The sequence below is a fragment of the Apaloderma vittatum genome, unplaced genomic scaffold (assembly GCF_000703405.1).
Source record: "Apaloderma vittatum isolate BGI_N311 unplaced genomic scaffold, ASM70340v1 scaffold36566, whole genome shotgun sequence".
NCBI lineage: Eukaryota > Metazoa > Chordata > Aves > Trogoniformes > Trogonidae > Apaloderma > Apaloderma vittatum.
Window position 1 is genome coordinate 1 of NW_009722932.1, and position 25,762 is coordinate 25,762.

General features: G+C 43.3%; 1 protein-coding gene across 1 annotated transcript in view; it reads left to right on the forward strand.

Annotated features, from left to right (window-relative positions):
• Positions 1-596: 596 nt before the first annotated feature.
• Positions 597-25,762, forward strand: part of AOAH (acyloxyacyl hydrolase (neutrophil)) — a gene marked incomplete at its 5' end in the record, with an annotated part of 36,576 nt that continues 11,410 nt past the window's right edge. The window contains 6 exons of the mRNA XM_009871936.1: positions 597-685; positions 7,361-7,452; positions 10,416-10,498; positions 17,108-17,144; positions 17,885-17,959; positions 24,212-24,384. Of these exons, the coding sequence (XP_009870238.1) occupies positions 597-685; positions 7,361-7,452; positions 10,416-10,498; positions 17,108-17,144; positions 17,885-17,959; positions 24,212-24,384 (549 nt within the window). The remainder of the gene's footprint in view (positions 686-7,360; positions 7,453-10,415; positions 10,499-17,107; positions 17,145-17,884; positions 17,960-24,211; positions 24,385-25,762) is intronic.

Sequence of the window (25,762 nt, forward strand, 5' to 3'; positions counted from 1 at the left end):
CCCACTAGACAGCCATGACTACTGGTTGCTGCTCACCTTGCCTTACATTTACACCCGTGTCCTGGGGATGAACTCTTGCCTGGCATGACTTTCCAACATTTTTTAGATGAAAGGCAATCTACAAATGCTAGCTAAGATTAATTATAAAACAGCCACATTGTTCCAGCAGATATACTCATACAAGTAGCACAGCCACCACCCGGCTCTGTTATAAGGAGCTTTCAGCAATTTCCAGAGTAATCCGATTTCCCTACCGGTTTAACTACTTTTTAATGCATGTGGTTGGTAAAAATAGATGTTGGCTGCTGAAATAACACATCCATCCTTGAATACAACCAGGATTTTTTTTCTGATTAGCAAGACCCCTCCCTGTTTTTCATGCCTAGTCCCCAGTTGGTTCTCTAGGGTTGCTGGCACGTGCCTGTTTGCCAATTTGTGCTGCAGCTGGAGTGAAAATCCCATTGCAGGGTCAGAACATTTCAGCTACGTGAAGGGTGGTGACACCATCATTGCTCTCAAAGCGTTGCTCTCCAACGTTCTGTTTTGGTTCGCTCTTCCTGCTCTCGCATCTCATAAAGTGTCTTAATTAGGTGCAGGCTCACAAGGGGTTGTGCTGTTGGGAGACTCAGCCGGTGCTCACTTCCACATCCCTCCCGAGTGGATGACTGTCACGCAGATGTCAACGGTGAGGAACGGTGTCGGGTCGCCAAAACCACTCTGCCTCTGGTTGCCATTTGCTTTTTCTCCCCTGTGCCTCAGGCTGCTGCAGGGAAACAAGCCCAAAACGCCTCATTGCACTGGAATTTCTGATTGCGGTCTCTCACGTGTGTTGGTCCCCTCCCACAGCTGCTCTTCTGAAGATAAAAATAAAAATCTCAGCCCTGCACTACCGCTACTCCTCCGACATCTGTGCAATTGGGTCAGGGGAGGGTTTGGCTTTGGTGGCCTGATGCTGTGCCAGAGACACAAACAGGGACATCTGGCTTTCCACGCACATGCCAGCAGCTCAGAGAGCCCCGTGCTTGTCTGTGGTATCAGTCCTGCCATTAGCAGCCTTTTTGGTACAGATCCTTGCTGTGCATGCATTGCAGAAGCGACATTGCTCACAGTCCGGGAGCTTCTGTCTCAGGGATTTGGCTTTGAAATGATGTGTCCTGGATTGTTTTCCCTCACTTGTGGCATATGTGAAATAGGTCTGGTAACTGTGGTGTTCAAGCTCTGAAGCTGGCTAAACAAATACACCTGTAGGTGTTCAAGGGTCAGCCAAGACTTTATCCCAAAGGGAAAAATTCCCACAGTGACTGTAAAATATCACTACCACACTGATGTCTACCTTTGTGCACTACCACAGCATTTCACATTTTCAACAACAAAAAAATGTACTTGACTGGGGATTATGCTGAGCCCCAGCGGAGGCAGTTCACTGACGGGGAATGAAATGATTATCAGTGCCCACCTTCCCTGGTGAAAACCTGCTACTCATCCCCTGGCCTCTGTAGAATAAGGATGTGGATTGTTTTCTGGAGAGCAATACTTAATCCAAAACATTGGTAGTTGCCGGGCTGGTGAAGGTTTGAGAGTTTTATGTGTTTTCCCACTTTTGCTCCCAGAGCTTAGCTGATTAAAATGTTGCAGATGAGCAGTTGTTTTTCTTTGTAAAACGTTTATGAGCAACGATTAGATAAGTGACACTGATGACAGAGCTGATGATGAGCATAATAAATTAGCACTAATGATAATTGAGATTATCTTGTCTGTTTAATAAAGATGGTAATAATACTGATGATGATGATGATTCTGGCTGTAATGCTGGTAGAAGAACTGTGTGGGCAAGAATAGTTTTAGGCTATGTCAACATTTTATTATCACTGTAATGAAGGTTTAGAAAGAATTTCTCTTGCTTGAAGCTAGCTGGTCCACTAGCTGGATGGGTCAAGGGCTGGTAATGACATGCAAAGGCAGAAGCTTCAAGGTCAGGGAGCTGGAGTGTAGATGATAAAGTGAGTTTTGATGGCACCTTTTTGCTGCCTGGTGGGCGCAGAGCAACTTGCATGGGGAAGGAACTGCTGCTTGCTGCGTAAGACCCAACAAACACAAGCTTTCAGTACTCAACTCCATCTGGCCAGTGTGTGGGGAAGATGCAGAACCAGAGCCACCACAAACCAGTCTTGGGAGAGATGTCTCTCATGCACCAATACAGGGCACCGGGGCTGGCATCTGTTCTGAGCCCAGTGAGAAAGGGATGCATTAAGATAGTGCTTAAAATACCACTTGCTGGAGCCAGCCCCCGTGCTGTCAAACTCAAGACACTTCTTTGATTCTGTCAATTGATAAAATGTATAGAAAAATCAGTTTATCAAATGGTTTTCTCTACAGTCAATACCAGAGTCAGCTCAAAGCTTTAATTTCTATTTCAATGGAATCTTAGCCCTTATATGGAATTCCAAATAGGACTTTCCCCCTCAGACCTTGTCCAGGATTTTTATCATGTACATGAGGAAAAAGCCATGTGCCTGTTAATTCAGATTTAAGTGAATTATTTTATTACTTTAATGTTTTTCTGTATTTTTATGTATCTATTTTATATACTTTATGTATTTAATATATTTCTTGTATGTATTTATCCTTATACCTGTTCACATAAAAGGTTTTAACGGTGCTGTGGGCCCTTCTGTTAATCAGCACTGCGTCAGTGGCAGCTGTTAATTCCATCTTTAAAGCTAATTAGGTGGGGAAATAATTTTTCAGGAGAGATGCTGAGAATTTAGTTAAGAGGCTCCACAGAGTGATTGCTTTCCCTGATTATGCTTCACATCGTCCACCATGCTAAGGGAGCAGTAACAACAAGTGAGGGAAGAAAGAGAATGTGAATGAGAAATTTCCTCACTGAAGCAGGATCAGGATATCATTTGGGTAATGGGATGATTAGCACAGGGGTAACTGAAGGGATATTTGGGCTGAACAGCTTTGGAATTCAGATGCCTGCTCCATCATCTCAAAGACCATTTTGGGAAGCTGTTATATACTGGATTTTGGATTTCTCAGTCTAACTTACTGCCCTCTTCACACTGGATTCTCACAGGATAATATCCCACCATGTAGTCCAGTGCAGGGCACCGTGGTACCGTCAGACAGCCCATGTCACCGAGTCACATCATTCACTTGTCCCCTTTCAAATCTCTTAGTGCCTTCCTGGTCCTTCTGTTTTCTTAAACCTAAGTGACTCAAATGCAGATACCTGAGTTACGGTCCTGCGTTCATCAAGGAGGGTGTTTTTTGGGAGGGGGAAAATCAGAATTATCTGAGCCCCAGCCTACTGACACCGATGCAGCTCCAGCCATTCCCAGCCCACATAATGTGTCGCTGAGCTTGAGATGTGGACTGGATCAGAGTGGGGACTTATGTATTCCAGTGCTACTTCCAAAGCCTTTAGCTAGGAGGTGGTCAAAAATATGGTTATCATCCCTCTTAGAGTGTGTTTTTCCCACAAAGAGTACATGGAGGCGCTATCTGGTGTGGAAAATGTCTATCATGCGGTGGACACGTCTTTGAAAGCTATAGCTCAGGTGTGCTATTTCTCCAGTTAAAAAACCAACCAAACAAACAACAAAACCCAGCCCACCCTATGTAGCAGTAGGGTAAGTCTCAGGTACCTTGATTTTGAAGGTTTTGACCAACCTTGTTCCTCTCAAAGTCTACCCTACAGGGATCTAGCTGAGGTGCAGCAACACAGAGGAAAATGATGTTGGGGTCATCACTGAGGATTCCTGCCTGCATATCCCTGCAGAAGAGCCAAGCACATGGCTCTCTCCTTCACCTGCCATCGCTCCAGTAAATCCCCAAACACCCAGAGTGCAATTACAGAGGAGAATTACACAGCTGCAAGAAGGGGATGAGTCAACTTTATTTTGGCTTTCTGCTTGTCAGTAGATTTTGGGTTTATCAGACTTTTCTTCTTTTAAAAGGTTCAGCAAGGATTGAGCTGAATGTTCATTCCTTTGACCTGAAAATTCAGACACTAGAAATGAAGTGTAATGCAGTAGACATGCACTTGATGAGGTTCAACAAAGCAGAAGAAATACTATAGGGTTTTGGTGGGTTGTTTTGAGGGAGATGGTTTTTGCAGAAAGCTAATGTTGAAAACACTGGTGTGTCTAGCGATGGGTATTGTGTTCCTGCTGCTCTGTCCATCTGCTTACAGTTGACTTCCAAATAGCTACTAAATGCAGCATTTTTTCTGTTATATGTCTGGGATGGAAGCTTAGTTTTAAATCTCATTTTAGAGATGATTTTTTCTGGAGATAAAAGCACTGTTTTTATAAACGTGCTGGAAATTATACCCTTTCTAGGAAGGTGTGTTTTGAAACTCTTGGATCTCTATTTCATGCTGAATAAAGAGAAAAATAAATCTCATGTCTATCTGTAATGGAGTAAATATCCATTTGCCCACAAACTCAAGTGGATTCTCAGGTTTCTTTAATATTAATAGAATTCAGCATTTCTTTAAATGTGGGTTCAGGATGGACTTATCCAACTGACTTCTTTTTTTGCACCACTAGAACAAAGCAGGAGTTTGCTCAGTGAAAATATTACCGAAACATTCCCTAGCTTCCCTCTAAACACAGTGAATTGCAGGCAAAATGTTTTTTCCAGCTATTATAGTGATGACTGAGATGCTGCGTTTTGGGGGAAATAAGGCAATAATTTGCTAATTCCAAACCTATGTCCCTTGCGACTTTGCAGAGTAGAAATGCGATACTTGCTTTTTAAAAGAAAATTAGGCTGTGCTTTCTTCGGCTTTCCTCTGGAGCTCTATGGCTTGTTTATTTGTATACTTAGAATAAGAAAATCATCTGAGGTACTTAATGCTATTATGGGGATCTGAACATCACTGAAGTCAACTTTAAAGCAAATATTCCATTCCCCTTCAAATTAAGGGATATTTTAGTGCTTTCAGGGTTTCTGTGACTGCCATTTCTAAAGGCTTATCTGAACATTAGGTTTCCAATGCCCTTTCTGTGCCCTGATTTTGAAAATCTCTGAATCTTCCATTTAAGCTAATTTGATCCAGTGCAATTCAGTGTGTGCATTTAGCATCAGCCAGGACCTTGGCTGCCTGGTGCAAGAGAAGCGGGAGGATTTGGAGAGATGTATTTCAAGGTGGGACACATCCAGGAGGTGAGGGCATTCATTTGCAGTGAGATATGTCTAGACCATTTGAGGCTAAAATATGGAATTTGAAGCTAGGCTGCGATCGCTTTTTTAATCGTCCTTTGCTAAAATCTGCCACGTAGGCTGAAGCATGGTTTCTCAGCCAGAATAGTCTGGAGAATGGTATTTTAAACAAGGCTGTGCTCAGAAGAGTTTTAAACTAAAAGTCAACATAGATCCACCTCTAGAGTGGGACACATTTGCATCTGAGACTCGGTGAAATGGAGTCTGCTAGACCATCCTTTCCAAACTACATCCCTGCAGAGTTCAAGGTCTAGCCTTCTTCTGAAATTTCCATTAACTACCCATCTTCACCCTTTGGTCCTGAAATAGCTTCAAAAGTCTGGTTTTAAGTGCTTTGCTGGAACAGCATCAATGTTAAACGTATATACAGTTTTCAAACGTAACTGTAATTCTGGGCTCAAATGTTCCTTTCCAAACTGATTTGCAATTCAATTAGGTTCTGGCTAATTCATATTTAAGCTAAGTTTGCATGAAAAAACCACAACAAAAACCACATTAAAAATTATTGGAACCTGTCCAATGGAAATATTATTTTGGAGTGCTATTGGGAAGTAATGAGAGAATTGGTCACAGAAGGATTAGTTTTAAAAATATTTAATCACTTTTGGACTCTTTTTATACTCTTATATGCTATGACTTATGAGAGTTCATAGCTGTAATTTGTTCTATGCTAAGTGACTATTTCAATATTTCTGTCAGCTTTAATGCAAAACTATGAAGAGGCAAATACTGCAAATGGCCAATCTGTACCCCTCCACTTCTGCCCTTAGCTGTGCCCTTGGATTGAGTGCTTGTTTGCACACAAAACTATCAGATTTGAAGTAAGCAGATGTGGAAGTTCTCTCCAGTCCTAAAAAAAATTTAATAATTTATATATACATATATATATGTATACGTACCTACAGATACACACAAGGACACACGTATATCTGTGAAAGAGAGAGAACTGAGTGAAAGATAATTAAGCCAGACCCATTTTCACCTTGGTAACTAGTGCAGACCTACTGTAAGTAGGTCAAATACGTGGTTACATGCTTTAAACTGGCATCTGCTGTGCATTAGGCTGCTCAGAGCTTGGCTTCAGGATTTCCTCCCCCCTGCAATCCCTCTTTTCTCACCTCTCCTTCCCTTTCCCTGCATCTCTCTCCATCCTCTTACAGACAAACCGCATAGGCTTATACTTAAGCATATCTCCCATTCACCTAAATGATAGTTTTCTGGGAATGAGAACTTGGTGAGGACCACAGGATGTAGCTCTTCCATGCCTCCTTAGTTGCTTCTGACCCTCCTGGAAAAGGAATGACCCACCTACTTGCTGTGTATAGCTGTGTATAGGAGAATCCTCAACTGCTTGAAAAGAAAATGAAGTTAATAAATTACAAGGATTAAAAGAGCCTATAAGTTCTCTGATTTTATGTTTTGACATTCTTCTGGTTATTACCTTTTTTATCAGCAGTTTTTCAGTATGAGCACACGGGATTTATGCGTTTGTCTTTGTGAGTACCCAGGGCTATGAGGAGCCGAAAATTTACTCCATGTTCTCATCCTTCTGAGCTGGTGCAATTTCTCAAGGCCATTTTTCTTGCCTTTCATGATTTTTTTGACATGGTCAGAAATTAAAGTGGAAACGACCAGGGCTCTCTCTTTTGAATGTGCAACACAGCTCGCATCCGCATAGAGGCTTTCACAGAGGCGGTTGCTTAAAAAAAGATGTGATGCACTAATACCAGCAAAAGGAGACAAGGATGAAGGATGGGAAGGTTATGGCAGATGACATGGGTTTCTCCCTTATCGTTGCCATGCTCGGGGACCTTTTTGAGTGTTATTTTAGTGCAGCCAGCAGTTGCTTGGTGGCCTGTGCCTGCTCCACATCAGGAAGAGTTTTGGGCTCTTACAGAGTTAAAGTGTGCCAGGAGATGCCATTCAGATATAGCTTGTTTTCCTTCCTCTGCCACTTGATATGTCCATCTTACATAAGTCAACTTTTTAATTATATGCATAAGTAATCACTACAGTTACAATTGCTGCTGTACAGCTAATACTCCAGCTAAGAAGTTGGATGAAAGGATTTTTTTTTTTTGCCTGTAAGGGTGAAACTACATTGATTTAAAATTTTCTCTTTCAGAAATCGTTTGCTAATCTCCCAATGGCTTTCACGGATGAGTTTGACTGGCCCCAGTTCTCAGAGATCACTGGATTTCTGAACTCTACCATTGGGTAAGGCAACAGGCTGGGCGGTCACGTTGTAGCAAGTCTCAAGCTCCCTCAAAGCACAGCAGGAAAAAAAACTCACAGTCCTTACAAGGAAAGAGAAAAATGCTATTCAGCTCTGCTTTTGCTCTTTCTAAAATCAAGATCAGCACTGGATCTTGGGATTTTTAAAAATCTTTTACATATATAGACAATGCACAGTATTCTAGTTCAGTCTCTTGAAATTCAGGGTGGGTTTTAGAGCTGGTCAAATTGTAATTTAGAAAGAGGAAAAAAATAAAAAACAAACTCACTTTTTTTTTTTCAAAACGCTGGGACAAAGAGAAGGGAAGTATTTTGGGGGCTAACAAAAATCAGCATTTTCTTTTTTTTCTTCTTTCCCTCTTCCTCCTGTTTTATTTTGCTGCTGCAGCTGTGGAATAAATGGTAACCCCAGTGTTATTTCATGGTGTTCCCTTTTTTGGGGCAATCTTGCTTCCTTTTTTTTTCCGCATATTTAGAGGGAAGTAGCAAAAGAGTTTTAGAAGCGCTTGTGACCTAATTTTCCTCTAATTTCTCTAATTTACATTGGCTCACATGGATGGGGAAGGATGCAGGGATAGGTGGGGGAAAAAAAAGTCTGTGCCAGAAGGGAAGGAAAATAAAGTCCAAACACAAAGAAAATGCAGTTTTAACTGTGAAGTTTAAAAAAAAGTAAATCATAATTTTGTTAATTGTCTCTCTGGCCAGCATTAAGAGGCCCTTGATTCCTGCCAGAACTGAAGGATAAAATCAGTGCCTGGTCTGGCCAGAGTTTCAAAAATGTTTGTTATACATCTCAGCTAGGTCATGAATACAGTGAAATGCTAAACCAAGCATGAGCCAAGGCCTTAGAGGCTCTCTAGCAACAGAATTATGGAGTTGGCAGAATATATTATTTTCCAGGAAAAATATCTGTTGCACCCTACACTTGTACTTCTTGCTTCCTTTTTTCTCCCTGTGTGAAACCCAGGCTCCCAGCCTCAGCCACATTCACATGGTGCCTGCTTTAAGGTGGAATACTGCTTCACAAGGCAACAGAGCAGACCTCCTCTTTCAGAGTCAGCAGCAAAACCGACCTTTAAAAATCTATTACAATGTCCAGCTACTCAATACGCAGTATTTAACTGGGCTCCAAAGAATCTGAAGTTCACAAGTGATCAGAGCTTTGTGTTGACCCCGAAGTTCATCCGTGGTAGCCCTTGGTTCAGTTATAATCTATTTTTTAATCTCTTCCATGTCTGGAGGAAAAACAAAAGAAGGACTGTTTGGGACCTCAAGGCGTTTTTAAGAGAAGTAGCTCAAAACCACACCACCACAGTGAATTAAGTGTGGTGGAGACTGGTTGGCAACGGGCAGTGGGAGGCTCCCATTTACTCCAAGCCTGCAGAAATAAGAGACACAAACACGGTCCATGCCCACAGACTCTGCTTTTAAACTGGTACCCTCTGACCACGAAGGTCTGTTTGCTTCTCCTCATCACCCACCTGCTATGCTGAAAACCAAAGAGTTCAGGAATTTTTGGTGTAGCCCATTGCTTGGTGACTGGTTGTCTTCACCATGAGTTTTTCTGTATGTAGGTAATTTTCACTGCTGGTTTCAAAATTTACTATTGTCTTCTGTTTCTCTGCATTCATCCAAGTTTGCTGTTCTTAAGCCATGGTATCTAAGGTATCTGATTCCTTTGGTGTGTAAGTTCAACCACAAAATCAGTAGACCCAGTAGAGATGGACATGTCTTTGTGGCCAGGAGTGAGGTCTTCTCATCAGCCTTCCTTTGGGCTGTTACCCTTTTCATGTGCATTTTCTTTTTTCTCAACAGTGCAAAGGAAGGGAGAGAACTAGTTGCAATCAAGCATAACCTGTTTTCAGATCAATTCATCCAAGATTTATGACAATGGGAAATGAATGCCCTGCCAATATTTCTTCTCTTTCATCTACTGTTCCATAACAACCAGTTGAAAAGTGAGCAATCAACAGGATTGTTTTGATAAATGATGTATAACAAAAGGTTTTCAAAACACCTTATCTGAAAGACCAGGATAAAGCCATCCTGGATGGAATAGTTTCAAAGAAACTCTTCATCAGTTTGTGGTTTCCGAGGTGATAACTTGGCTTTCATTTTAGGCTGCCCTGTTCGAGATTAAAAGATTTGTGACAACACAAAGGAGATATGATGCAATATTAATATATACATAACTGGGCACAGAGTTGTTCAGAGATGAAAAGATATTTTGTTTTTAATATCAGCTGTGTTTTCACCCATATCATATCACTTTAGAAGTGTTATAAATTGTGGGAATAAAACCCAGGAGCCAATTTAGAATTTAAGTGATTCATAAAATTTATTAAATTTAGCAAGCGGCTGAGTAAGCAAAACAGCGCTGGGCAGCGGGGAGCAGCTCTCACCAGGAGTGCTCATACCACAGCTGCACCCGTGCACGGGCAGATACCTTGGTTATATGCACAGAAAGTTACATATTCATTAGATGCTGGTCGGCCGCTCCTCCTCTTGACACCTGCGCAGTGCCTCCTGGTGGTCTTGGGCAGGGGTCTTCAGGTATGAAGGCTGTAGGTCTTCCTCACGATAAACTTTTACCTTGGTTCAAAAACTAGTTGCTTGCAGCACATTTCTTAAGATATCTTTGTCCTCGAATTCCACAGGGGCCTTTCATCACCAGATGGTCCTTTATCACTAGGTTCTTGTCAATTATTTTTTGTTTTTTACATACTCTTACAGTGAGTCCATCCTGATAGTCTTTGTTCTTTTGCAGCTGGTGCTAGATAGCTCCCCCTGTGTACAAGCCTGACCTTGGTGCTGGGCAAGATTATATTTGCTTAACAGGATATTGTAGCCTAAACAACTTCATTTCTAGCACAGCATAAAATTTGATGAACAAATTCTATATGTCTTCTATAACAAGAAGCTTGCATTTTCTCAATTTATTTCAGAGGCTGGACAGACTCTCTGTATCTACGTTTGCGCAGGAGAAATCGCTGTAATCACAGAGATTTACAGAACATTTCCCAAAATGGTATGTTAAGTTTTTTCACTTTTTTTATTTTTTATCCTTACTAGTCTGATAGTTGATGCTGCGTTAATGGACATCTTTCAGAAACAAAGAGAAACCCCTTCCTAATTGCATGCATTTCTTATGGAAAAATAAGGAACAGCACTTAATTAATTCAGCTCTGAGTAGGCCGTTGTGTGGCTTGATCACTTTTATCCACACTAGTAATTTTCACTGGGCTAAAAACCAGTCTGCCCCACTTTAAAAGTCATCTAGTCCAACCCCTCTGCAGTGAGCAGCGTCATCTTCAGCTAGATCAGGTTGCTCAGAGCCCCATCCAATCTGACCTGGAATGTTCCCTGGGATGAGGCTTCCACCATTTCTATGGGCAACCTGTGCCAGTGCTTCACAACTCTCATCCTAAGAAATTTCTGCCTTATATCTAGTGTGAAACTCCCCTCTTTTAGTTTAAGGCCATTACCCCTTGTGCTATCACAACAGGCACTGCTGACCAGATTGTCCCCATCTTTCTTGTAGGCCTCCTTCAGCTACTGGGAGGCTGCTGTAAGGTCTCCGTGGAGCCTTCTCTTCTCCAGGCTGAACAACCCTAGCTCTCTCAGCCTGTCCTCATAGGAGACATGTTCCAGTCTTCTGAAAACAGGTTATCAGCTTCATAGCAAGGTTGTCCATGACGTCTGGTGACATCCTTCGGAGCTGGAGACCCGCAGATAGAAGTTCTCTTGCCAAACTGGCGAGGTCAATGGTGCAGGCATCTTAGTGTGCTCTTAGAACAGGTTTTAAGAGAGTAATCAAGGACACCCAGGTAAACCAAAATTGGGAGAAAATGTAACGCTACTAGGTTTTAAATAATTCACTTTGTGAGGCCGGCTTAACATCTTTCTATGAAATAACACCGTGCGTTGCCAAGGGTATATGCAGCAGACCTAATCTACCAAGAACTGAGGATGACATTTTACATGGTACGTCACAGGAAATGTTTGTGTGCAGTGAAGAAGAGGGAGATTTAGACAAGAACTAAGAGGTGGGTAGAGAACCAGCTAAGCAGGAAAGAGCAGTGGTTTTGAGAGAGGAGCCGTGTCCTTCATGCATCTCTCCTGAGGCTAACAATGCTTAGCAGTTGAAGCGGTGACCTTAGAGCAACAACCAAAGCACATGCTTGAAGGCATCTGTGAATGATGCAAAATGGCAAAGTATTAACCATCCTGAAGTGGGCCACATCCTTACGCAGGAATAATTTTGATGAGCTTGCGGCGACAGCAATTGCAGCAAATACAATTGTGCAAGACGTGTCAAAGCTAATGACAAGATTCTTGCCTGTAAACCAGTGGCTCATTGGCCAGAGGTGATGGAGGGAACGAGGCATTGGGGCGCAAAGAGGATTTTCAAGGAGTGCAAGATAGAGCTGAAAAGAGACCAAAGGAGGTGGCAAGATGCATGCATGGCACAGGGCATATTCTCTAGACACAGGGAGACAGTCCTTCCTCAGATAATCCACTGATAAGACCTTTGAATTTGGTCCCGTTTGCCTAGGGAGGACCAGCTTTGGTGGGAGTAGATACAAAGAAGGGCTTTGGGGAAGATTAGGGCAATGGAGACTTCTAAACAACTGTTAAGATACCTTGGCAACTGAGCAAAGCAAAAGGGGTTATGGTTTTGAATCCTTCTGAGGCATAAACACCACAGAATGGGAAGAAAGGTTTAAACTGAAGGATAGTTCTGGTACAAGAATGTGACATTTCATTAATCCTACCTCTGTTTGGGAGGGAAATTTAAAAAATGTTACAATCAAGGACTGAAAACCTAGAATAGCTTCCAAAGTGGAGGAGCAGGGGCAAAAGAAAAAGAAACCCTGAGTTGTTTCAAGACAGAGTTTGATTAGATTTGTCAAAGGGGTTGTATGAAGGGATTGCAGTAATCTCCATTAGAAATTTAGATTTATAATGTTAACTTTTGTGTGTTGGATCAGGTGATGTCCCGAACAGCAAGTTTAAAAGATACATGATTATTCTATGATTATCACATTGTGTTTCTATTGTATTTAATTAATTTTCATGCTTCAGAAAACTGGCTGCAGAAGCTCGGGAAAATTTAGTCTCCTTGGGCAGATGAGAGCATCCCTTACGGGGATACTCTTCCTCTCTTAACAAATGAGTCATGTCAGCTGCAAGTGAGGAGCACTGCTGCCCCTAGTGCTACAGAGAAACTGGGTAAATGCTTGGGATTTCCCAAAAATTTAGGATTTAGGATCAAAAAGGTTCTGCCCCAGCCCTCCCCCTTTGACAGGCAGAGATCTTACCAGGAAGAAGAGATTGTACAGACAGGTAGCGTGATGCAAGAATCACTTCCAGGCTCAGGTGGGCATTTTCACCTAAAAAAATTTGCCTTCTGATGTCAGCACCAATGCTGCTGGCAAGGCTTCTCATGCACCTTCTTCCTTCCCGTGGCACACATGGTGCTCCCGAGGCTTCAGGACTTCTGTGCAAGTTTTGGTGTCACAGGTTGGGCACTTCTGCCTTTCCCATCTGAAAATCACAGGGCACCAGAGCTGGTGGCTCCCATTACTGCAGTCCCTCAGATGTGCTTCTTGATGAGCTAATTTTTTGGGAAAAAAAAAAAAAAAGGCCAGACGAGATGGTCATGGTTGATTACACGTCAATGGTTCTTCTCATTTATATTCAGTTCATCTCAGTACCTGATACTCTGTTACCTTGTTCTGTTCCCTTTACATTCATGGGAGTAGCACTTTCTGCTCTTCTTTTTTTCCCAATTCCCTCATAGAGGTTTTTAAAAAAATAAATCTCTTGCTGGGTTCATTTTTCCTTTTCCTCTCCATTTCACGTATTTCCTTTCCACTTATACTACAGGTGCCTGCAAGATATAAAGAGAGGTGAGCCTATGTCAGGGCAAAAAAACTCAGAAGAAAATTGAGAAGGGAATTTTAAAACGGGAAAAATTACAAGATAGAAAAATCCCAAGGTATCTTCTCTCGGTATCTTAATCATCACACTGGCACCACATTGTAAAAGTTCACTTTTATTGCCTCATTTGGCATAACAATTTCCCCAAATAGGAGGATTTAAGTGGCCGCTTTCAGTGTCAGTAAAGCAAAAAGCTGGCCACCGGCCTAACCCAGCTCCACCTGGGACAACTTAACCTTCTCCTGAAAATGATGATTCACAACCCACATATATGCAATGAGAGGACAAGACACTAGAGATGAGGTTCTGATGGGGGGAGGCGTGAGGCCAAGATCCAGAGCCCAGGGAGAGCAAACCAAGCTGGGGACTGACTTGCTCGTCATGGAGGAACTGTCCCCCATTGCCCTTCTCAGGACATGCATCCTCACCATGGAGGAAGGTTTCCCCAACCTCTGAGCTAGTGGGATTTTTGACTTCCTTTTCTTAAAAAAAATCCTGTTATACCCCGGAGACAGTGTTTCCTTCCCTCCTCTGAAGCTGGCTGAGGTGAGGGGGTCAGGGTGAGGGGGATCAGCCAGGATGCCCCTCAGTTCTCTGTGTACATTACACATGGCCCATGAATATATTCACATCAGAAATGATGATGTTCATTTTGTGTGACTGGCTTCACCAAGCACCCCAGAAGATGCTTGGTATATGACAGAGAGGTTAATAATTCGTAACAATTCAGTTCTGTGCCACTGTACCCAGCTGGTGGTTGCACAGCAAGCAGCTTATAGTCCTAATCAGTGTTTTCTCCATCAAAGTGGCTTGCTGAACATTTTTCTACAGATAATTTGTATTGGCCCACTGTTTTCAATATGGTTTTGGTATCTTGCATTCCAGCAGGCACACCTACAGCTGTGAGGGCCAGGTGAGAGTGCTCAGGTGTGGAGTTAGAGAGCTCTTCCAAATGTTCTCCACCACTTGTTGAAGATCCCTTGTCTTGATAGAAGCATCCTGATTGTAAAATCAATTGCTAAAATATTCTGAAATATCATTAGATAAACATGAGGAAAATGAATGCCCTGAGAATTTCTAAATAATTACAGAACAGTCTTGTGATTGTCATCCATGTTTTGCATGAGATACTTGGATAATGTATGCTATTTCAAAACACAGCTATCCTTTGCCATTTGTAGTCTGCCCTGTCTCTTCGGGATTCTTGCCTTTGACCAGAAAAATTAGGCCTTGCTAACAAATGCTGTGACTCACTGACCTATCAAGTATCAGATATCTCGCAGTGGCTTCAAAACCAGTTAAGGAATAACGATTTTTATCTTTTTTCTTTGGCTGTGTTGGAAATGCAGTCCACCTGGAGTTCATTTGAGGAAGGCCAGAGACTTCTTATTTTGCGCCATTATACTTTCAATTGCTTTTACGGCATAGGGGAGTAAAAGATAAGGCAATAAGCAGGCAGTACTTTTGGTACTATCTGGACGCAGGCTCTTCCTCTGCACCTTTAGTGCTGCTCCTTGTCACTCACACACAGCCTAGAGCAAGAAAATCAAGAAGTGCAGATCCGGTATTCCAAGGTTTATGAAATTTGGCATTGCTCACAAGCATGAACAAACCCAACCCTGGTTCCTCAACTAAAACTAAAAGACCCTACCAGTCTGAAAATATTTGGAAATGAGCAGAGAGGGAGGCAGGAGACATCCAGGAATAGCTGCAAGGACATTTAGCAGTTTAAGGGTAACTGCTCTGCTCATCTCTTATTACTCTGTTGAATGTTTTCATCACAGATTGTATCCTGTATCACAAAAACTTCCTTGAAGACTCAATTTACCCACAAAAACATTCCTCTAAAAAACCCACTTCCCTTCATTTTCTTGGTGTTTTTGCTTGATTTGTAGCTATGCTAGTGCTCTCCATGGAGTTTCTTATAACCACCTCAATTTGTGGAGCTAATACATACCCAAACCCAGCCTCTTACTTTTTTTTTTTTTATGTAGATACATTTTTCATTTCTAAAGATCCCAATAGTTTATTTGTGCTGCAACCGCAGCCCCAGTCTGGGGAGCCATGTGGCAGAATGGCTTAGCAGCTGAAAGAAGGGCTATTAAACAGAAAAATGAAAATCAACTGGCAGTACTTATGTTCCAAGCCATATTTTCTAAGGATTTTGTGGGCCTCTTATTCTGCTGAAATGAGTTTCTCAGCAGAAGGGTTGGATTTTGAATGGAGCGACTCTCAGGAGAGGAGCAGCAGATATATTAATTTTTAGCTTGGAAAAACTGGATTATTTAAAGCATAAAGGATTGGTTGATATGTGTGGTTGGCATCACTGTGAGTGATAATAACAAAGGCAACGTTATTAAAATGCAAAGTGTGCATCGTTGCTACCTTAGGGGTTTATCTCTCAGATCTTTTCCCTGTACCAATCCAGCAGGGATTTAATGATGTTCTGTCCACAAGTTTCCCCCCTCCAAGAGCTGCGGGGAGGACAGGATTTGCTCCTCAAAGCAAGCTTCAGAAGCACAGTGCAGAAAAGAGGAGAAGAGCGAAACCACGGGAGAGCTGAGAAAAGAATAGAGGGAGAGAAATACAAGAGGAGAAGGAGCAAGAAAAGAGGAGAGAGTGAAAATACTAGAAAACAAAAGCAAGTATAACCTGTAGGTCCTGCTTCTCTGAAGTTTGTGTTTCTGTACATGGCTGTGAGGTGAGCTGCTTGCAGTCACAGTCCTAGTCCAACCTTGAACAAAGCATAAAGCCCCTTTTTGGCTTCTCGTTTGCTATCGCTCTTGCTCTGTGGATGATGGAGTTTGATTTGTGCACTGTGGGTAGTTGGGACGTACGCACACAGCCTTTAAAGACCTGCTAATAAGTTTTATGCATAAAAACTTTCCTAACTGGGAATGCTTTTCTCATTCAAAGACATAAATGAAAGATGATAGATGCTCACCAGCTGCTTAGGTATAGCCAGCGCTTTCCTGGAGGAGGGAAGATTTGCATCCAACTTTTTGGGTGAATTGCCATTGAATTGCAGAGCTTCCCGGGAGGCGAAGTCTGCCACTTGTAGGGACAGCCATGAAGACACCCAAACATTGGTGTTTAGTGCTATTTATGACGTTTTCCAGCATCTTTCCCACTTTCAGCTGCCTCTCCAGAAGTGCACAATCTCTCAGGCACCCTGTGTTGTATCTACCAACCCCGCTGCAGGTGTCTTGGATACTCTGGGATGTCAAAAATGGCACTTGGTGCCTATGTTTGGACCTGAATCAGTCCCAACGTGGTATAGCTGTGAGACGCTTACTCTCTCAGAAGAGTGAGAACAGTTCCCTTTGCAATTTATAGGGAAAGTTAAAAGTAGATCGACTGTTGACAAGTCAGGCTGGCTGGTTTACAAGAGATTGCTATGTTCAACAGATGGGGAGAAGCTGCCAGATCTAGATTAGAAGCCAGATCCAAACAACCCAGCACCTAAAACTATTTGATTTTCTGCAGTGGGACTCAGGTAAGAGGCAGCTGGATATAGCTTCACTTCTTAATGTCAGCACCTGAAAATGTTACAGAAATGACTTCTTGTTTCATTTTTATTTTTAATGCTTCTACATTCTTGGAAATATGCAATGAACTTGGGTATTGCACTTCATTTTGTTTGCCACTATAATGACATTGTATTATTTTTCTTCCTCCCACTACATGTGATCAGGTGGTTCTTCAGGAAGCCTCCTCTATTTAATAAAAAGGTGAGCATTTAACAGGATTCAAATGCTGACTGTGAGTACAGAAGCATTGCTGAAGTCCTGCTTTTTCTAAAGAAACAAGTAAATCGCTGTGAGGAAAGTATTAGCCACATCCTAAAACAAAAAACTTCCCTTGGCCACAGGAGCTCCTGGAAAATGAGAGGGAGGAACTCTCCAGCTGAATTTGGGTAGGCGCTCTGGGGCATTTGAGTTTGATTTAGGTTGCTTGATGGTGATATAGTTGACATCCTCAGAAATTTAATGTTTTGTCCTCTGTAAAAAGTAGCAATGAATCCTTGCCCTCTAGTACTGAAACTCAGATGACATCCCAATTTGATCTGGACCCCAAACCTACACATAAACTTAATTGTCAGCCAAACATAGTCTTCCTCTCCCATCTCTGGTTAAAAAATTCCCATCTTGATTTTGCCCTGAAATGACACTAATTGATTTCAATTCTGAGTAATACAAAGATAGAAAGCCAGCAGGAAAAACAGTGAAAAATCATGTCCATGAGGGGCAAAACAAAGAAGTGGAAAACCCCCTATATTTAAGAAACTTTACTAGAATATAAAATTATATAGAGAAAAAAAAAAGACAACAAAACCCCTCACCTAAACACAGAGGTTTAGTAGTCTGAGCATTGGGCAAATCTGAAGAGGTGATCTCATACAAGCATGGTGTGTGCTTCAGGCACTAAGAACGTATCTCCACATTAACACAGCTGCATATTTATCTTTTAGCTTGGCCAGAAACCAGCTACTGGACAATCCAGCCATAGTTATCTACGCTACAATTGGGAATGATGTCTGCAATGGGTAAGGTCTAAACTGACTTAATATTTACAGTATCGTGAATTTGACTTCTTCAAAGTACTGCCAGCTGCTTGGACATTTTTATCTTTGCACTTCATTCTTGTTTTTCTACTGAAAATACTGGGCTTTACCTTACCTGTATTTGTCATAGCCACCTACCAGTCCTCATTCGATGCTTGTCTCTTTCTTTTACGAGCCAGTGACAAAATGACCAATAGCATGTCTGAAGCAGGATATTTGTAATTTAGCAGATGAAATGAAGTGTAACAACAGCGGGGGGGGGGAGGGAAAGGAGGTTAAAAGGTAAAAACAGGGGGGGGGGGGAGGGAAAGGAGCTTAAAAGCATGTATATCTGTCTTACCCAGTGTGTCACCTCCTGTGAGGAGGGGGAGTGTGACTGGTTTACCTTTTCTGAAGAATGACAGCCTCATCCCCTGTCGAGGTCTGTTTTCCCCCTGCCTTTCCTCCAAGCTGCCTGCAGTCTTTGCTGTGCTCTGTCAACGAGGTGCTTTGTCTTTCTGTCTTTCCTCACGTCATAAGCTCAGCAGGAGAAGGAACTGAAGCTTTCAAAACTAATACTTCTGGCATTACCCATTAGCGAGGCTCACAGGGATGCCAGGAGGTCACTAGCTGGATGCTTCCTTTCCTCCCGGCAGTAGGAAAGCAGAAAACACCTCACAGTCATACCATGGTTTTGTTTTTGCAGGTGGTCCAAGTGTTGTTGTTAGTGTAACATTCTTTTCACTGTGATGAACCTTCTGTTTTTCTTTTAAGCAGAAGAAATAAACCTGATTTACGTGGAGGCTTTCAAACCACTCATAATAAATGACGCACGCTCAGCTAAGTCCCCTTCTGAAGCTTTTGAAAAAAGGTTGTATAATGAAGTTGGAGCTATTACACAGGCTGTCAGACTTTGCCATTAATGTATCCTGAGTTTGGTGTCCTAAAAAACCAGCAAGTGCTTGGGTTGAAACTTTGTACGGTGGTTGTTGTGCTCCAGCTAGGGATGGCCAAAGGCCAGGCAGGGCTTTCCCTGCTGCCCCAACACCTGGGGGCCCTCAGCCTGGGCAGAAGCAGGACCACAGGGGATACCTTTTAGGTCCTTCCCTGGCACCACCATCTCCCTGGCCACATGCAGGCAGCACACAGAAATAACTTCCCGTTAAACATTTCCCCCTCCTTGGTATCTCGTGCTCTGTCTGCGTCCCTGCCCAGAAGTACCAGATCTGCCCTCAGCACCGCCCTCCTTGTATGGGAAGGACACACAAACCCTCAAAAGCAACGTCACCAACCTTCCTTCGCCTGAGTGGTAAAAAGCAGTCACAGACCATCCACTACTTGCTGACAAGACCATCCTGGGCAACTGTTTAATGAGAAGCTTGTGGAGGTATCGGTACAACCAGCCCCAGGATGAGCCCTTCCAGTTGCCCAAAAGCACCTTTGCTGAAGTCTGTGGCTCCTGCTGCAGAAATTTTTGAGGTGTCATCTCTGGGCTCAGTCCAGGCTCCGTTGGGCACATACTTCAATTCTGGCTTTGCGAAAAGCACCTTGTTTTCCTTTCCTCAATCTGCAGCTCAGTCATTTCACCTCCCATATCTCCAACACTGCTTTCTGTTCTTGCGTGAAGAAAAAAAGCAATTTACCACAAATTTAAGCTGGTTTTGGCCTTGCCTCACCTATTTGTGCATTCCAAAACAGTATTCATTACTTGAAACTCTGCTGTCTTTTTATCCCCGCGTCCATTACCTGGCAGAGACGCACTCGTCTGTTCAAATTCGCTCTCCTGTCTGTTTCCTTCCAAAACATTTGCAGCATCAAAAGAGGCTATCAGGCTGTAGCGATTCCTGTGACTCCAGCAATGAAAGATGCTGCAGCTTCTGTAGCAACATACTGCCTCCATTGAGTGAGACGTGCAGTGGAGAGATGTGTTTTTTCAGTGTCAGGTCACTGTGTATAGCTGCCCTGGCTCTGATGTGGTGGAGGTTGCGGAGCATCCCATGGGCTTGACCTCAAACTTAGGTCTTGACAGGTAAAAACCTCTCCAGTGACAGCTTTAAACTGCAGTAACAGAGCCTTTCTGCCCTCATCTTGTATTTTACCTTCTAAAGAGAGCGGTGTGCTGAGCACGCCAGAGACACAGCTCTTAGCCGAAACATTGTTAAAATGCCAGTATTTCATCCCATGCAAAGAGTGGGGCAATGAGTAATATGGATGATTGTTGAGTAGAAAGATAATGAAACTGGCAGCCTGTATTACACATTCCCAGTAGTCTCCACACTGTGATGTCCAAACGGGAGGTGGGGGGGTAGGGGGCGTGTTAGAAAAATAAAGACAGATGGCAATGGTATCTCTCAGCCCACTGAGGTGTAAATGTAGGACACAATGTGGGACACACAGACCTAGAACAAAAAAACAGTTCAGGCAAGAAACTAATGAGCACCAGCAGTCTCAAATGCTGTATGATTATTGCACATACTAGTTGTGTTTGGGGTAAGACACCATTTCTCCAGCAGGCACATGGGTGGAATACTGGCCAGGGAGGATATTTATTTGGGTTGCAGTCACAGGAAGGTGTGAGGGGAATTACTGCCCTGCAGGATGTGGCAGGTGGAGAGCTGTGTTTGGACTATGCCAGAGCTTGTTATAAGGAACTGGAGGAGGTCTCTTTGGCAGAGGAGAGCTGGGAAAGCTTCATGCAGATTGCACAAGGCTGTCTGGTCCCTCTGTGTTATATCTGCACACAGCTGAGGTACCCATGGTGTTAGAACATCCAGAAGCTGTGTATACATCCAAGGATAAGACTGTGCATTTGAGTATTTTTAGGGGGGCAGAGAGTGATCCCTCAAATAACCAGAGCCTAACATTAATGTCCACTTGCTATACTCTACACAATGAACCATGGCCAACGTCAGCTTCTAGAGGTCCTGGGTGAGCAGAGACTATCTGGTTGCCTCTCAGGGAGACCATGTGAGGGCACCACAGTGGTCCCCGATGCTCACCAGGCACCTTGAAGGCCTTATAGTGGAGCCCAAAAAAACATGCTTGGTGAAACACTGGAAGAGGCTGCCCAGAGAAGCTGGGGATGCTCCCTCTCTGGAAGCGTTCAAGGCCAAGTTGGATGAGGCTTTGAGCAACCTGGTCTAGTGGGAGGTGTCCCTGCCCACGGCAGAGGGGTTGGAACGAGATGGCCTTTGAGCTCTCTTCTAATCCAAACCTTTCTATGATTCTACAGCTTGCTTCTCGGTCCCATTTAATTTCATAGCCTGATACAGAAAGGAAATGTGAAGAAATGCACTGAAATATCTGCATGATTTCACTGAAGAATGACAAAAGAAAGTGAAGTTATGAATTTCCTATTAATTTCAGCTCACACTGACCTGTTTACTTGTGGTAGAGGCCTTACATCAGAGCAGTATTTTGAAATCAAGTGTTGCAACAGCTGCAGGTGAAATGAAGTAATTTAAGGGCAAAAGGACAGTCTTACCTCAAAGGTACCTTGCTTGGGTAGCTGTCACAAGGATAAGCCTGAATCTTAATGCTGCTTTTCAGCTCTCCCTAACCAGAAAGTCTCAAATGCTTCTGCAGCATGTACTGCATTAAGATAAATTTCTGGGCCCAGAGAAATCATCTAATTATTACTTTGTGTGCAAAACACAGCCCACTGAAGAATATCAAATCCTTGATAGGGAATATGATTCTCCCATGTGAGACTTAGCACCCCCACCTCCCCGAGCACAAACATTTCTAATAGCTTGAGACAGAACTATGCTTCTACAATATTCACTGTCAGGAAATCCTACCATATGCCCCAGCAGCTCACTTGGCACTGCAAGAATCAAATTTGTCTTTCTTTTACCCATGGGAAGCCACAAAAGAGATTAAAGGACTTTCCCAGGGAAAGGACCTGGATGGAGCCTCCTGGCTGCAAAGCTTATTGCTTGCCTACAAGGAGAAAACGTGAGAACCACTAAAAAAACCAAGGATGGATGTTAGTGCATCTTTACACACTACTTAGAAGGTCATGCCTTGTCTTTCTTGTTGAGCAACAAAATCAGCTCCTCAGTGGGTGTTGAGGCTTTCTCTCTGAAAGTCTTGGTCTAACCGAGCTGCATCAACCAAGCAGATCCAAAACAGCCACAGGACCCCACTTCTCAAGGTGCATGGTCCATGCCATGCACGGCCACACACATTGACGTGCTCTAAATCCCGGTTACAGTGCCCTTGCTGCTATTTCTAGGGGTTTTTTTAAGAGCCTATGTTGCAAACGCATGTCTTTATTGTCTTTCTCAATTCAAAAAAAGGCAACTTAGGGATTTACATGCTCTGCTACATGTGCTCCTCTCTTGTTGAGATGGGATGGCCTCCTCGGGGCTGGGTTCAGCCTCTTGCTCATAGCTCCTGTTACAAACATGTGCACTGTGATAGCGCAGCAATAGCTCTTGGGGGGAGAGCAAGTTGAAGGCTTTTTCTGTAATAAAGTGGTTGTTTTAATAACATAAGTAGAGCAGTGTTCTCTAGGCAGCCTGGGGTGGTTTTGCTTGTTTGTTTTTCTTACATAAGTTGAAATTTATTTGTACTTCAGGATTTTATTTCCCTCCACCCCCTGCGGCAGTTACAGCTGAATGCAAGAGAGGATGGATAAACCTGAGCCTGGGACTCTGGCTCAGAGAGGTTCAGGCTGGCCAGAAAACATGGGTGTTTGCTCTGTGTGGGACACTGACACAGGTCCCAGATCCAAATGAACACTTCTGAGCACTATATTATCTTCAATAACTCCTCCCTTCAGTCTCCCATGTTTGTCCAGAACCCTCAGTTGTCTCCTGCCCTCCTGCAGAACTGTAGTAAGCAGTGTAGGACACGCCAGAAACAAAGCTGCCTTAGATATTTCTACCTGGCATAATCAAGGACTATGTTTAATGTAAGCTATATGTGGCAGCCATCGGGAAAAAAGCCCTCCTTTCCTCTGTCTGCAGGGCATCTCGCACCCTGAAGCTGTGTGTGTGGACCAGCACTGTTTCGCCTGGTTCAGGTCAGACCATGGAGGATCTTAACCAGGTGCAGCAGCACCTTGCATCCTCTCAGTGCAGCAGATCCTTTCCTTTCTGAAACTTGAGGTAGACAGCAGATCTTTCAAATGTCAGTCAGAGAATTTGATAAGTACACCAAGGATAGCGACTTTGCAGTCACAAAAAGGAGCAGGGACTTTTAAAAACTACAGTTCGGCAGGTTTCTGGGTTTATATCAAGTGGCTTAAGATGCCCTGCAACAGCTAAAAAGTGCAAGGTTACCCAAGTAGTTTTACAGGTATTTTTAATGCCACAGGAAACCAGTGTGGTCATAATCTGCTTCATGGCTCTAAATAAAGACTAATTAATTTGCAAACTATGGAATAAAACTGGTAAGAGAGCTATGGCTTTTTTTTTGTTTACAAAGGTGTGCTGGGCCTGTCTAGTATAGAGTTAATTTTCTTCACAGTAGCTCCTATGGTGCTGGTTTTCAGATTTTTGGCTGAAGCAATGCTGTTAACACAGTTTTTCAGCTGTGGCTGCACAGTGTTTGCACAGTGTCAAGGTCTACTCTGTCTATGGCTCTGTCCCCTCGGTGAAGAGATTGGGGATGAGCAAGAGGCTGGGAGGGAACAGAACTAGGCAGATGACCCAAACTGACCAAAGGGACAGTCCGTGCCGTGGAACATCATGCTCAGCAATAAAAACGGAAAGGATTTTGGAGGGGGTTTCTCAGGAACTGGCTGAGCATGGGTCTGCCTGTCGGAGATGATGAGTGACTGCCTTTGCATCACTTCTTTTGTGCTTGCTTTCTCTTTTCTGCTTCTCTTTTGCTTATTGAACAATAACTTTTTCTTTTTCTTGTTTTTTCTCTTGACCCCCAAGTTTTCTTGCTTTTCCTCTTCTTTTCCTCTTCTCTGTCTCATGGAGGGTGGAGGAGAACAAGCAAGTGACGGCTTAGCTGCCCCCTGGGGTTAATCCACAACAGGAGGCCACCCTATAAAAAATGGATGCATCTCTCTGTTTTCAGCAGAGAGAAGGGTTACATGCAGGGAGGTTTCCATATGACTTCTGCATTTAGCAATAACAGTGAGAAACTAAAATACGTAGCATCATTTTTATAACGTCTTATTTAGCTAACAATGCGGAAGCGCGTCTAAGAAGAACATGCCACTGTTTCAGGTGCTTTTTGGGAGAGGGCAGAGTATTACCTGACACAGTGTCCTATTGGCATGCTCCTCTTCTGCAGGAACCGTGACACGCTGGCTCACATGACTACACCCAAAGAAATGTTCTCCAACGTGGTGCAAGCTCTGCACTACCTGGATTCCCGTCTTCCAAATGGCAGCCACGTGATTTTAACAGGCTTGGTAGATGGCCGCTTTCTCTGGGACAACCTGCATGACAGATACCATCCTCTAGGTAAATATGAGATGTTGTGAGGTTCCTCCTGGTTATCTGCCTGCTTGTGTTGCCTTCTGTCCCTAAATAATTTAACACTCTGTCGACAATTTCAAGCAAACCCGACAGAGTGGAAGAGATCTGAGAAATGTGAGACAGATATTGGCTATGCTAGGAGATCCAGCTTACCATTCCCAGTGCAGGATAGGGCAGCTTAGACCCCTATCCTGCCTGGTCCCCCTACCAGCCAGACCCACTCAGCTTCAAATCAGGCTCAACAGATGCTGTGGATGTGGAAACAAGCTGTTCTGCCTCAGTCTCGCCCCAAAATTGCAGCCACCCTGCCTGCACTTCATCCTCCTTGCTGTTATGGGTGAAGCGTGGTGAACACCTCCACTCACTGTCTAGTGGATGTCCTTCTGAAACTAGATGGGCACCAGGACAGAAGGTTGAGTCAGGGGTTTGCAAAAGACTGGTTCATACCACCCCACAGTAGATAAAGAATGTGAAATACTTTCTGCAGGTAGCAAACGTAGCTTTTAAGAAAACAGCTACAGTAAGTCCCTTGTTCTCCAGTCACAAGTGTGTATAAGGAACCATCGTGGACATTCTGCTGCCAAATTTGAGACCAGAAGCATGCTTTTATTTGTATTTGAGTAAAGAAATCTTTTTTTAGCATCTGAGTGAGCATCTTAGCTCTCATCAGCAAAAACACAGAGAAGCTAAATCACATCATTAAAACAGTAGATTACCTCTTCAGATGATTTTGGCAATGACTAGGTACCAGGGCTTTCAGCAAACCCTGTGCCAAGGGTTCCCCAAGGTTCCCCAGTCATTGCCCGTGGCCCCATATCTTCTGTGTTACCTCCTAGGGGTTATTTTAGCCCTCAAAAGTACTTGCCTCTGCTCAGGAAGTCTGAGGTCTCCATTTCTATTCCTGATATCCTGTTACAGTTTCCTCTAATAAGCACTGTACCAATGAAAGCAGAAAAAAGAAATATGAAAGAAAAGTCTTGTCCCTTTCAGGGCAGGAGGAGCCTGTGAAAAGTGTTTTTTAGTCCCACAAACACATTTCTTTCCTTGAGATCATGTTTATCAAAAATGGAGACTGTTCCTCTACTGGATATCTAATTAGCAAAGACAACAGCATTTTTTGGCCAAATCAGGAGTAATTAGCTCTAGGACCAGTTGGACATTTTTGAGGGGCTATTTTGCATTGGAGGGACCCAAATAATCCTAAGCAACATGTTCTGGGTTTTTTTGGCAGCGAGAGATCACTTCTGGCAGATCCTCCAACGGGTTGCAAGCAGGTTTCCCCACTTGGCTGCCAGTCAGGCACGACCACATGTCAGTCTGGCTTTCTGCCAAATTCCTGGTCACCCTGACAGCCCATCCCAGG